Source organism: Polypterus senegalus, chromosome 10 (assembly GCF_016835505.1).
Source record: "Polypterus senegalus isolate Bchr_013 chromosome 10, ASM1683550v1, whole genome shotgun sequence".
In the NCBI taxonomy this organism is placed as follows: Eukaryota; Metazoa; Chordata; class Cladistia; order Polypteriformes; family Polypteridae; genus Polypterus; species Polypterus senegalus.
Genome location: NC_053163.1, coordinates 24,257,341 through 24,270,185, shown reverse-complemented (window position 1 = coordinate 24,270,185; position 12,845 = coordinate 24,257,341). Strand labels below are relative to the sequence as shown.

The 12,845-nt window shown below is 40.8% G+C and overlaps 1 protein-coding gene across 2 annotated transcripts in view; it reads left to right on the top strand.

Moving 5' to 3' along the window:
- LOC120536964 (voltage-dependent T-type calcium channel subunit alpha-1I-like) overlaps positions 1-12,845 on the top strand; it is an 808,892-nt gene that overhangs the window by 736,922 nt on the left and 59,125 nt on the right. For both annotated transcript variants that reach the window (XM_039765546.1, XM_039765545.1), the window contains exons 28-32: positions 519-652; positions 1,247-1,317; positions 5,517-5,595; positions 6,887-7,008; positions 10,831-11,190. In XM_039765546.1, coding sequence (XP_039621480.1) covers positions 519-652; positions 1,247-1,317; positions 5,517-5,595; positions 6,887-7,008; positions 10,831-11,190 — 766 coding nt within the window. The remainder of the gene's footprint in view (positions 1-518; positions 653-1,246; positions 1,318-5,516; positions 5,596-6,886; positions 7,009-10,830; positions 11,191-12,845) is intronic.

Genomic DNA, 12,845 nt, shown 5'->3' with positions numbered 1-12,845 from the left:
TGAGTGTGTGTGTGTGTGTGTGTGTGTGTGTGTGTAGTGGAGGCGGTTCCCCATGCCCCAATGTTCTCATGTTTTTTTTTCTCCAGCTCCTTAAATTTTCATCCCAAACAATTGTGTGTGTTAGATTATAGGTTAATAGGGTCATTATTGTACCACAACCCTCATCAGAAAAAGTGGATGGGAAGATGAGATGAGGGTCATTATTTTCACACGTTTAGAGAACATTGAAATCCTTACCCTAAATCGGCTGCATATGAGTGAGTGTAGGGTTGTGCATGTGTGTGTGTGTGAATGTGCCCTGCAGGAGACTTCCATACTGTCCAAGTCTCAGTTAAGACCCCGTGAACTTTGGTTCTGGAAAAACTGGAATGGAGTGCTTCCTGTTTTGTTTTATGATTAATTTAATTGAACTCAATTGTTTTGTTCTCTTTTTAATTTTCAAGATATATTTAGTTTTATAACAATGCTAAAATGGGTCAATTGCAGTAGTGTATAATGAACACATTTTGTTGTTGTAGGTGGAATCAGTTGGACCTTGCTATTGTTTTGCTGTCTGTGATGGGGATCACACTTGAAGAAATTGAAATTAATGCTGCGCTGCCTATCAACCCAACCATCATTCGCATAATGAGAGTCCTGCGGATTGCAAGAGGTACCCCCCTGCCTGATCCCTAGCATACCAACCAACCTCAAAGGTTTTTTTTATATTTTCTGTGTCCATGATAAGTAAGAACTTCTTCAACATGATAGTGATAGTGTTATGCCAGGCATGGGTTTTATGGAATGGATGATCTCTAAATTTAAGGACATCCGGCAACGAGGAGGGTAGCACAATGGTTTGTGGGTTTGATACCTTAGCATGTTTCCTATAATGTGGAGGTTTCACATGGCCACACATTTAGGTGCATGGATTTTCATTGGATATTTCAATTATTTCCCAGATCTCAAAGATGTTAAATGCTAGGATTTGCCCAATTTGAGTGTGCCCTGCAGTGGAGTGTTGACCATTTCAGGGTTGCTTTTTTTTTACCTTTCATGATTCCTTGATGAACAAAGAAGGTTCAAAAAATGGATGAAGTCATTATGGCAGGCTGGATACCACATCATGTACTTCGACAACTTTAAAAAGAAATTTAAGGAGATAGACTGGGACAAATAATTTAACTACCTCGATATTCAGAATGGTCTCCTCTCATTTCTCACACATACTATGTTCTTTTGTAATGGAGCTATGTTTGTCTTACAGTGCTCAAGCTGCTAAAAATGGCCACAGGGATGAGGGCTCTTTTGGATACAGTTGTTCAAGCTTTGCCACAGGTAAGTCAGTATATTTAAATAAATGGCATTTAAAAGTATTGGCCTGCTCTGTACCTTCATTAATGCAATCCAAGCCTAAGGACTTCTATATTTTGTTCAATGAGATCATTCCACCAGAGTCTTATTGATTTCACAAAGTGTGATGGCATGTGCTTCCATTCTTGAGATGATTGTGAATTTGCACTTTTCAGCCCACCATTGAATTCTCATTTCTTTTTTATACCAATTGTGAATTTACAGAAGTGAACAAATTTGTTAGCCCCCTTACAGCTCATTGAAAAAGTGCTGTCTGCCTCCTGAAAAGTCACAAAATGAAGAGCCCTTGTCCTCTGTTGTCCACCTCCATGCCTATGATATGTCATTGAGTAAAGCAAAGCAAGTGTGAAAAGAGACCAAGTACTGCTTATTCTACAAAGATATATAAAATGACGTGGTCACATTTGCTGGTCAATAATTAGACTAGAATGATTTTTCAAACTAACTCTTCATTTCGTTTCGTTTCACGCATGTCTTCAATCATGCAGTCAGTCAGTCATTCAGTCGATTTAAATAAGGTCATCACTCTACTGTTTGGCATTATAGTGTGTCCCACAATAAACATGGACCAGAGAAAGCAAAAGAGAGAGTTGTATGAGGAGATCAGAAAGAAAATGATAGACAAGCATGTTAAAGACAAAGGCCATGAGACCACCTCCAAGCAGCTTGATGTTCCTGTGACAACAGTTACAAATATTAGAAAATGTAACATCCATGAGAATGTAGCCAACCTCCCTGGATATGACTGCAAGAAGAAAATCAATCCCAGAATGGGCAGAAGGATAGTGAGAATGGTAGACAAAAAGCAAAGAGAAACTTCCAAAGAGATACAAGCTGAACTCCAAGGTCTCAGTCCATCAATGTCTGATCACGCCATCTGTCAGTTTTTGAGTGACAGTGGGCTCAATGGAAGAAGACCCAGAAGGAATCCAATGTTAAAAGAAAAACATAAAAAACCAGACTGGAATTTGCTAAAATGTATATTGACAAGACACAATGCGTTTAGAACAATGTCCTTTGGTCAGATGAGACAGAACTGGAGCTTTTTGGCAAGCCACATTAGCTCTCTGTCCACAGATGAATAAATTAATCTTTGCAAGAAAAGAACACTAAACCTACTGTGAAACATGGAGGAGGCTCGGTTATGTTTCGGGGCTGCTTTTCTGCATCTGGCTTGGGGTGCCTTGAGTCTGTTCTGGGAACAATGAAATATCAAGACTATCAAGATATAGTGAAGTGAAACAAACAGCCCAGTGTCATAAAGCTCTGTCTCAGTCACAGGTCATTGATCCTCCAACAGGGTAAGGAGCCGAAACACACAGCTACAAGCACCAAGAATGGCTAAGAACAAAACATAGGACTATTCTGAAGTGGCCTTCAGAAAAGTGAGCCCTGATCTGAATTCTATGGAACATCTATGGAAAGAACTGAAACATGCAGTCTGGAGAAAGACCCCTTTCAAATCTGACGCAGCTGGAGCATGAGTGAGCCAGACTACCTGAAGTTTCACTGAGAGCTCCAGGGATCGCTTGTTTGCAGTGATGGCCTCTACAGGTGGTGCAACAAAATATTGGGATAAGGGTCCCATCATTGGAGTCTGTGCCATTTTCATTTGTATTATTATTTCAAATATTCTGTTGAATCCATCCATCTTCCAACCTGCTATATCCTAACTACAGTGTCACGGGAGTCTGCTGGAGCCAATCCCAGCCAACACAGGGCGCAAGGCAGGAAACAAGTGCCGGGCAGGGCGCCAGCCCACCGCAGGGCACACACACACACCAAGCAATTTAGTGGACAATTTAGGATCACCAATGCACCTAACCAGCATGTCTTTGGACTGTGGGAGGAAACCCACTGCAGACACGGGTGAACATGCAAACTCCATGCAGGGAGGACCTGGGAAGCGAACCCAGGTCTCCTAACTGCGAGGTAGCAATGCTACCCACTGCGCCACCGTGCCGCCCTTCTGTTGAATCAAAACTCTAAAATAAAGTCTGATTTTTTGGTTAAATAACAGAATAAACAATGATGGGTGTACATTTTTTGTCAATTTCAAGTTATTTCAGAGACAAGTGTTGGTGGTTCCTTTTTTCCTGAAGTTGTACCAACAGATTTATCCATGTCTGTATTTAGGAAGGTCCTCGTGAATAATATATGAAAGGTACTGAGGAAAATCAAACTAAATTTCATTGCTGATTTAATTTAAAATGTTTCCTATCATTTGCCTCTCTAGTGTAGGAAAGTCAAGCTCTTCCTTTCATGTGCAGTTTCCCTGCACATCACATCATCACATTATCACATTAAGCCCTATCATGTTTTTTGTCCACAAATTTACATTATAACATTTATTTATAATCTGGCCTGTTGTCGTCATGCAGCGTAATCCTGGAAATAACGCAACTGACATCATCAGAGCGTCACTATTAAGATCAGCATGTTAGATGCATACGAGGTGTGGCAGAAAAGTAATGAGACTGATTTTTTATTTACCAAAGTTATTATTTTTTTCAAACATCAATGTTATCCCCTTCAAAGTAGTTCCCTTGGGCAGCTACACACCGATGGAGACGTTGTTCCCACTGTTGGTAGCAGCTGGAAGTCTTCAACCGGTATGGTCTTCAGCATGTCCGTTACACTCTTTTGGATGTTTTCTAAAGTCCCGAAATGACGTCCTTTGAGGACATTTTTCAGTTTAGGAAAAAGGAAAAAGTCACACGGACTGAGGTCAGGTGAATAAGGGGGCTGGGGAACCACAGGAATGCCTTTTGAGGTCAAAAATTCTGTTATGGAGAGGGCAGTTTTTCGGCACCATTTTGGCACAGACCTTTCAATGCAAATGTTCAGTTAAAATTTGATGAACGGTAAATCTGTTCAAATTTAATTGTTCACTCAACATTCTTAATGTTAAACGACGGTCTGATCTCACAAGAGTGTTCACACGTTCGATGTTTTCATTGGTTTTCGAAGTTGAAGTCCTCCCTGAACGGTGTTCATCTTCAACGTGTTTTCTGCCTTCCAAAAATGATTTGTGCCAGCGAAAAACTTGAGCTCGGGATAAAGAATGTTCCCCATAGGCCTGTTTTAACTTTTCAAACGTCACACTTGCCGTTTAGTGGCACAACGTTGCTCCAAAGTCCGCTGTTCCATTTTGCGTGACGCACAACCAAATACACAACTTCGGTAATAGCAGTCACAAAAATCACGTAGTTAACGGAAGGAGTTGAAACTCGCACTGAGCTATGGGAGGGTACTGATACACGTGCTCTATCAAGGACAACAGCGCAGCGTTGCCAGTCTCATTACTTTTCTGCCACACCTCGTAAGTTTATAGATAAACTGAACGTAAACCCTTTGTGTGTTTTGTGTTTAGTATTGCTATTGAGATTTCTGGGCTCCCGACTTTGCACTTCTGTTTCTTGTATCAATTTTTGACTCATGACTTTTGATGAAACGCAAGACAGATGTTGACTTTCTGGCTTGTTTAATGTTTCCTCTGCTGGTCACCTCCATTCATTCCATTTGAGTTTCCTTGTGCTAGGCATGATGGGAGTGAGGAGATAAATGCTTGTGAAAGGAAGAGCTGGAGTGATCCTCTAAGTCCTGTAAAACAGATTGCTATCATTTGAGTTTGGACACATTTTTGTACCTTTTGTATTTATTATTTGTTTTTGGACTAGTTGGAATATTTTATCATTTTGCAGGTGATGTTCCCTCTCTGAGGCCGTGAAAAACAAGAACGTGTTCAAATGCCTAACTTTTGAGTTCCCTATTGAATTTTCTCAATGTTTTGTTCAAGAAATTGCTGTAATTCTAGAGTGGCTGGCACAATGTCAGGTTAATGGTGGGTTGAAATTGTGTCATCTGGTGCTGGTAACATCTTGTATCTTGTGCTTTGCTCCTACCCAAAGTCTAATTCTGGTTTGTTTCACATACTAGCAATGACCTGATTCTGATTCGGAGACTACCAAATCTTTTGTTAGGCCTCGAATTAATAAATATCTACCAGAACATGTGGTGGACAAAGACAATCTAGGAATAATTATAGTTATTACTTGACAAACGTCCAACGAAAGTCAAGTTTGTGTGCTATGGTTGTATGACTAAAAAGTGGCTTCTTATTTAGTTTTTTTCTCTTTTTGTGTTTGTCTCTCTTTCTACAGGTTGGAAATCTAGGGCTTCTTTTCATGCTGCTGTTTTTCATCTACGCAGCTCTTGGAGTGGAGCTGTTTGGAAAACTCAGTAAGCAAATTTAAAGTTTTCTACAAAGTCTAACCTACTGGCCGGATATTATATTGATTATCCCATTCCACAGCAGCCTGGGCGCTGGGTGCATTGCGTGAAGAATCAATAGGGTGTCCTGCGGAGCTTCTGTTTCCAAGAGCAGCACTTCAAAGCTCGGCCCCTTAGATGACATAATCTGTCGATTGCTATTCGTTCCAGTCGCAATCTTAATCTATGAAGAATCCGTTTCATTAAAATTGTATTTTGTTAGGCACAAAGTTTTTAACAGTTTGTCTTTAAGGGTTCTTTTTTTTTATTATTATTATTATTGTCGATTGCAGGTTTCTAACAAATTGAGTGTCTTTAGTGACATCACCCCCCTGTGTTGTGATGCCTCTCATCACCTTCTAAAGCTCTGTGCATTGGATTAGTTTCTCTACAAAAATACTGTCATTCTGCTTGGTTTGGACTGCTCGGACATTTCTGTGAGGACGTAAGCATTTGTGAAATTTCGTTTTAGTTTTGACCGATGAGGACGGCACATCCAGAAATCTTCTGTTTTTTTGAAGACAGGCAGTGTGGCTGAAGGAGAGATAATGGAAAATGCAAACCGTCGTGGAAAACGGATTTGTGAGGTTTAAGAAGATGAGGTTTAATCTGCCCTCCCTCTTGAACCCTCTCTGTTAAAGTTTCATTAAATAAAACTCTCCATGCTGCGGCTGTCTGTTCTGCATAGACTGCAGGATCAGCGTCTGGGCGACTTGACGTTAGTCACAAGGACTTGTGACTTTACTTACCAGGCGGGAATAATCAATCATTTTAACTGATGTGGTTTTGCTTTTTGTGATTTTAATAGAGAGAACTGTTTAAAGATTCTTGAAGCCAGGGAGGGCCATTGCCATAGATTTGCCCCTTCAATCTGTACCCCCTTATCAGTTAAATAAAACTTAAAATTCTCTTTGGTTTTTAATAGAGTTCAGATCCTGTGCCACTTTTTCTTTTCCCGAGCTGCATGTATGTATTGTCATGAATGCCCGTCTCACCTACAATTTAGAAAAGTTTACTTCTCTGCTAAATGAAATTCCACCTTAGCTGGTAGTCTTATTATGAGCAAGGGGTTACCAATAAAGAGGACAATTAGAGGCCGAACTGCCCGCATATTCTGCTGACTGGACAAAGTATCATCTTTTTCCTCCATCCACCATCCTGATTTATAAAATCTTAAAAAAAAAATGCCCCTCGGGCTATTTGACATCTAAATAGAATAACTGTGCTGATTCAGGTGTTGTCAATTATTTCTCTCCACCAGTATGCAACGAAGACTACCCCTGTGAGGGCATGAGCCGGCATGCCACATTCGAGAATTTCGGGATGGCCTTCCTGACGCTGTTCCAGGTGTCCACAGGAGATAACTGGAATGGGATCATGAAAGTAAGAGAGAGACGATGATGGAAGTGCTTTTTCTTTTTTCTCTATCTTGGGCTTTCATTAGGGACGCTGCTAAGGATGTCAACTGTAAAGGAACGATTCATATCAATTGTCTATTTATAGTTATGATTAATAATTGGTATTAGTGATGATACCTGTGCAGTAGGATTGAAAATGAGCTTCAGTGGTATCTACATGGCCACCTGTGTGGTAATTAGTAACAGATAAAAGTCGAGTCCAGGAGGAGCACTAATTCCAAGGTAATTCAAGTTTCCTTCATTACACCAAAGATCTTCAGTGATACACACAAGCTAAAGTAATAAGTAATAATTTAGAGAAAGATGTCATCTATGGTGATCACTTTTGACACAATATCACGTATTTACATCATTACACCAAAACTGATATAACATTACACAAGATTATATTCTGTTATGAGATCATTATTGACATATATATTTACATCCTTAACACAGATGTCACAGAACTGGAGGTGTCAGAGTTAAAGATGCTAAGATTTGCATTGGGTGTGATGAGGATGGACAGGATTAGAAATGAGGACATTAGAGGATCAGCTCAAGTTGGACGGTTGGGAGACAAAGTCAGAGAGGCGAGATTGTGTTGGTTTGGACATGTGCAGAAGAGAGATGCTGGGTTTATTGGGTGAAGGATGCTATGGTAAAAGGAAAAGAGGAAGGCCTAAGAGGAGGTTTATGGATGTGATGAGAGAGGACATGCAGATGATGGGTGTAACAGAGCAAGATGTAGAGGACAAGAGATGGAAAAAGATGATCTGCTGTGGCAACCCTTAACGGGAGCAGCCAAAAGAAGATGAAGAAGAAGAATACTGATATCACACATTAATGTTCACTTAGAGACAAAATAATAAATATCATGGACTCTAGGGGGCACTAGTGAGACTCGAAAACTAGATACTGCAGCCACAGACACAGTTCCCACTTAAAATCGTTATTTTCATTTATAACAATACCCTGACAGTCTTTTAGATTAGTCCACACATTCATTCATTCATTTTCCAGCGCTTAGCCAAGGACCGAGTAACGGGAGCAACAGTCTTAGCAGTGAGGCCCAAATGTCCTTCTCTCCAGCCACACTTGTCAACTCACACTGTGGAATCCCAAGGCGTTTCCAGGCTATCTGGAACATATAATCCCTCCCAGCGAGCCCTGGGTCTTCCCAGGGGTCTCCAGCCAACTGGTCGTGCCCGTAAAACTTCCACAGGGATTCATCAGTATCAGATGCCGAACCACCTCAACTGGTCCCTCTCGATGTGGAGGGTCAGCAACTCTACTCCGAGCTTCTCCCAAATGTCAACGCTTCTCACCCTGTTTCTAAGGGAGAGTCCTGTCAGCTTCCAGAGAAAGCTTATTTTGGCCACCTGTACCCGCAGTCTCATTCTTTCTCCCAACTTTGACTCCTGGATACAGATGAGGTGGTCTGTTGTATGATGAGCCCAGGAGAACTTCTGCACATTGGAAGCACTTCCAGGCCATGCGGATGTCCCCCAAAGTAGGGACAGTGTTCACCTACGGAAACAGGAGTACAGCTCTCACCTTGCCCTGCCTGATGTTTGCAAATGGGAGTTCCACCCCTAGAGGGAATGCATGGCCCTGGGAAGCAATCCCCCTCTGCCCCTTCGTTATGGCCTTCTAAATGAGAAAAGTAGCAGCACTCAACATGGCTGGAATTATTGTCCATACACTTCCTTCCTTTACAGCCTTTCAACCAGGCACGGAATCCTCTCCATCCCAGTTGGAACGCCAGTCCATCCGTACAATTTAAGTTAGACCATTACACCGATGACTCAATAACACGGCCATGTCTTTTGCACAGAACTTGATGCTTAACGCAATAGTTCAAGTGAATTTTCAAGTTCATGGTTGTTTGCAAATGGTGCAATGACAGGCTTACTTGCACGACTCCCACAGACTCATGTACACAGTAGCATGATATTATAATAATAATACTAATTCTTTACATTTATATAGTGCTTTTCTCACTACTCAAAGTGCTTCAGTGAGTGGGGAGCCACTTCAACCACCATTAATGTGTAGCATCCACTTGCATGATGTGACGTCAGCCATTTTTGTCACCACACATTAGCTGTTAGGTGGTGAAGTGGTGCAAGAGATAGCCATTTAGGGACAGGGAATGATTAGGGGTTAGAATGTCTAGGTGGTGGTAGGCAATTTAGCCTGGACATTGGGATACACCCTACTCTATATGAAGGATGCCCAAGGATCTTTTATGACCACAGAGAGTCAGCATGTTGGATTTTAAATCTTCTCTGAAGGACAGTGCCATTTTTACAGCACAGTGCCCCCGTCACTACAATGTATAGCACCCACCAGGATAATGCAACAGCAGCCATTTTTGTGCCAGTACGCTCACCACACATTAACTATTAGGAGTCAAACACAGGAGTTAATTAGGGGGCCAGAATAGCTAGGCCATGGAGAGCAATTTAGCCTTCACATCAAGATTTACCCCGCTTTTTACGAAGGACAGAGTTCTTTTAAGACCACAGAGAGTCAGCACGTTGGATTTTACATCTCATCTGAAGGACTATTTTTACAGCACAGAGTACTTGTCACATTCAGACTGCAGGATAAGTGACCCCTGCTGACCTCACCAACATCTCTTCCAGCAGCAATCCCAGTTTTTCCTAGGTGGTCTCCTATCCAAGTACTGGACAGACCCGTAGTTAGCTTCAGGTGGCTGATCTCTTCTGAAGTGTATGTAGTATGGCTGCTGTTATCATCAACATGTAATGGCTACAAGATGATAAATACAACGCCCTGAATTAAACATAGTCCTAGATGATCCTGTAGATATAAGGAACACTTATCAGGTACATTTGTGCAGTTGACAGCCATTAAATGACATTAAGACCTGTGGATGAAATCGGTAGCTGAATCTAGTGGCACAAGTGCTAATAGCCCTGTGTTGTTTGCCATTATAATAACTCAGGTGAGAAAGATGAAATGGAGGATGAGATTGCACCAAGTGCTTAACTTAAAGTCTATCCTCTATCCTTCATCAATGAAATTCAAAGTCGTTTGCTAGAGAAGTCAGGTACTCCAGGAATAAAAAGTACCACACCATAGTGTTCATGAAACCAGTTTGAGATGACTTCCTTTGTGACATGGTGCATTACCATGCCCAAAGATGCCATTAGAGAATGGGTAAATTGTGACCATGAGACTATTGTGCATGAAGAACCACAAGAGATCTGAAGTTACAGAAATAGTTAAACCAATCAGTTTGGCACCAACACTCCAGCCATGGCCAAAATCACTAAGATCACATTTTTTCAGTGTTTTCTATAGGCAGGCAGTGTGGTGTAGTGGTTAACTCTTTGGACCACCAACCCTGAGGATGGGGGTTCAAATCCTGCCCCTGACCCTGTGTTTTCAACTGGAAAAAGAAGAGTAGCCAATTATATCTCAAATGATGGAAGTCACTTTGCATAAAGATGTCGGCTAAAATAATGTAACTGAAGCTCCTGACCAGTATCTGCATGTTTTTATGCATAGCACTGCTGCTCCATGATTGGCTGATTAGATAATTGTATGGATATGCAGGTATATCTAATTATTTGCTTAGTGAGTATATAATTGTGCATAATTTTACACACCCAGATCATTACCCAGGTGGCACAAGTAATCCCTGTTGTTGTTATGTTACACACTTGGATCATTCCACACCATTGAGTCAGCACTAGTGAAGAGCTGGAGTGAGAACAGTGACTTTTTATGTTTAGGTTAACTCTGACCGTCCTCCTTTGTCTACCTCACCTTCCAGGACACCCTTCGTGACTGCACTAGCGATGAACGAAGCTGCCTGAGTAATCTGCAGTTCATCTCGCCTCTTTACTTTGTGAGCTTTGTCCTCACCGCTCAGTTTGTGCTCATCAATGTGGTGGTGGCTGTCCTGATGAAGCACCTGGACGACTCAAACAAGGAGGCCCAGGAGGATGCCGAGCTGGATGCCGAGATCGAGCTGGAGCTCGCCCAAGGAGGACTGTGCTGTTTGGGTGGTGCCAGTGGTGGTGGTGGAGCGACAGACACAGGCGGAGGACCAAGTTCATCAAAACAAGGCGGCAGAGGCTCCAGCTCTAGTGAACACGATACGGACCCCCGGCGCCAGTACTCCCCGGCACAGGTTAGTAAATAAATATCGTCTTTATGTGAGACATTTGGGGGAACGCTTCACCAAACTGATCTAAATTATTGCACTGAAGAATATTTTGAACTTTTCAATTCATCTCTCAGAAAAAGATAAAAAAAATACATAGATTTAAGAGTTTAAAAGAAATTAAACATTATGGTATGTCAAGACATGGCTAGTTACCTCTCAGCTGATAACTGTGTTTCCATTTTTGACCTTTTACTCAAATTAACTTTTGCTACTTCTGTGGTTCCTGCATAATGTCTGACTTTTAACCTCCATATTAATGTCTTACTGAAGACCATAGAAAATAAAAATCGTGAGTGGTCTCCCTTTGACTTTCTCGTATACTCAGATATGGGGATGGATATTTGATAAGTAAACCACAAGACAATGATTATATTTTTATATTATGTACATTAAAGAACCATCAACAACAAATCAAATCAAATTAATAATATTTTGAACAATTATTGTAGAAGTAAAGTTGAATAAATCGGACACTGCAGCTGCATGAATAAGAGGTAAAGTACCAGTTCCTGTTAACGGAAAAAGCCCAAAAGTTGATAGAAATCTATATTTTGTACCTCATACTTGTATGAAAAATTTGGTTGACCTAACTGAAAGCGTACTCAAGTTATAGTGTTTATACACATAGAGGCAGACACACATACATAATTCCAAAAAAGGTATTTTCTGACTCAGGGAGGTCTAAAACATCGAGATTCATCAAAATCTTGAAATCATATTATTGGACAATTTCAATACTTTCCCTATATTTCATATACGAGAAAGTAAAAAAAGTGAAAAGTAAGAGAGAAGTGCCAAGCACTGTTGTCTCATGAGTCCTTAACCTTGGGTTCAATTTCCAGCCTTGAGGTTCTCTAGATGAGGTTGGCATGTTCTTACCTGGTTGAAGTGTTTGGTTTTTTTCCATTTGTTGTGCAGGCCTCTTTTCACATCCTAAAGACAGGGCAGGTGTGTTAAATAATACTGCCAGAGATAAGGCCCCCCATTTAATGTTAACAGACTTGATCCAAAATTCATACGATTAGTTTTTTCTTTTTTTTTGAAACGACTCTTTTCTGTTAGTCAGAAGAATCATTTTGCAAGTGTAAATGAATCAGTTCAGTGGAGTGCAAAGGGAGTGCTGTAGTGCAGGTGTGATGTCGTCAGCATCTTTTGTTTTGTAGGTAGATGTTTAACGTGCAAGCGAATGTAACTCCTGTCTGATTCACGACTCGTATTCACTTCTGAGTTATCGGCAAACAAGAACTCTGGGTATCACATTAGATTAGGTGTCCCAAACATGCTGTACTTTCTGTGTAAATATCTGTGTAATTACAGAGTAACTAGGTGTTATTACCTTGTATCTGTTGTGCAATATGGTGTAATGCTATTATTAATACGTATTCAATTGTAACTGTTATTCCACAATTTATAAAATCTAAAGTGATACCTAACTTGGTATGTAAATCATGGTTCTTTAATTTATCATGCACATGCAATGCAGTAACAACATGCTTATATTAGATTGTATCAGTTGTTTATTTTGTACAATTCGTTATAATTGTTTTAAAGGCAATATATAAAAATAATATTAAACTAAGATGTTTTTAGCCCTATGTATCGGTGAAGGCGGGGGGAGT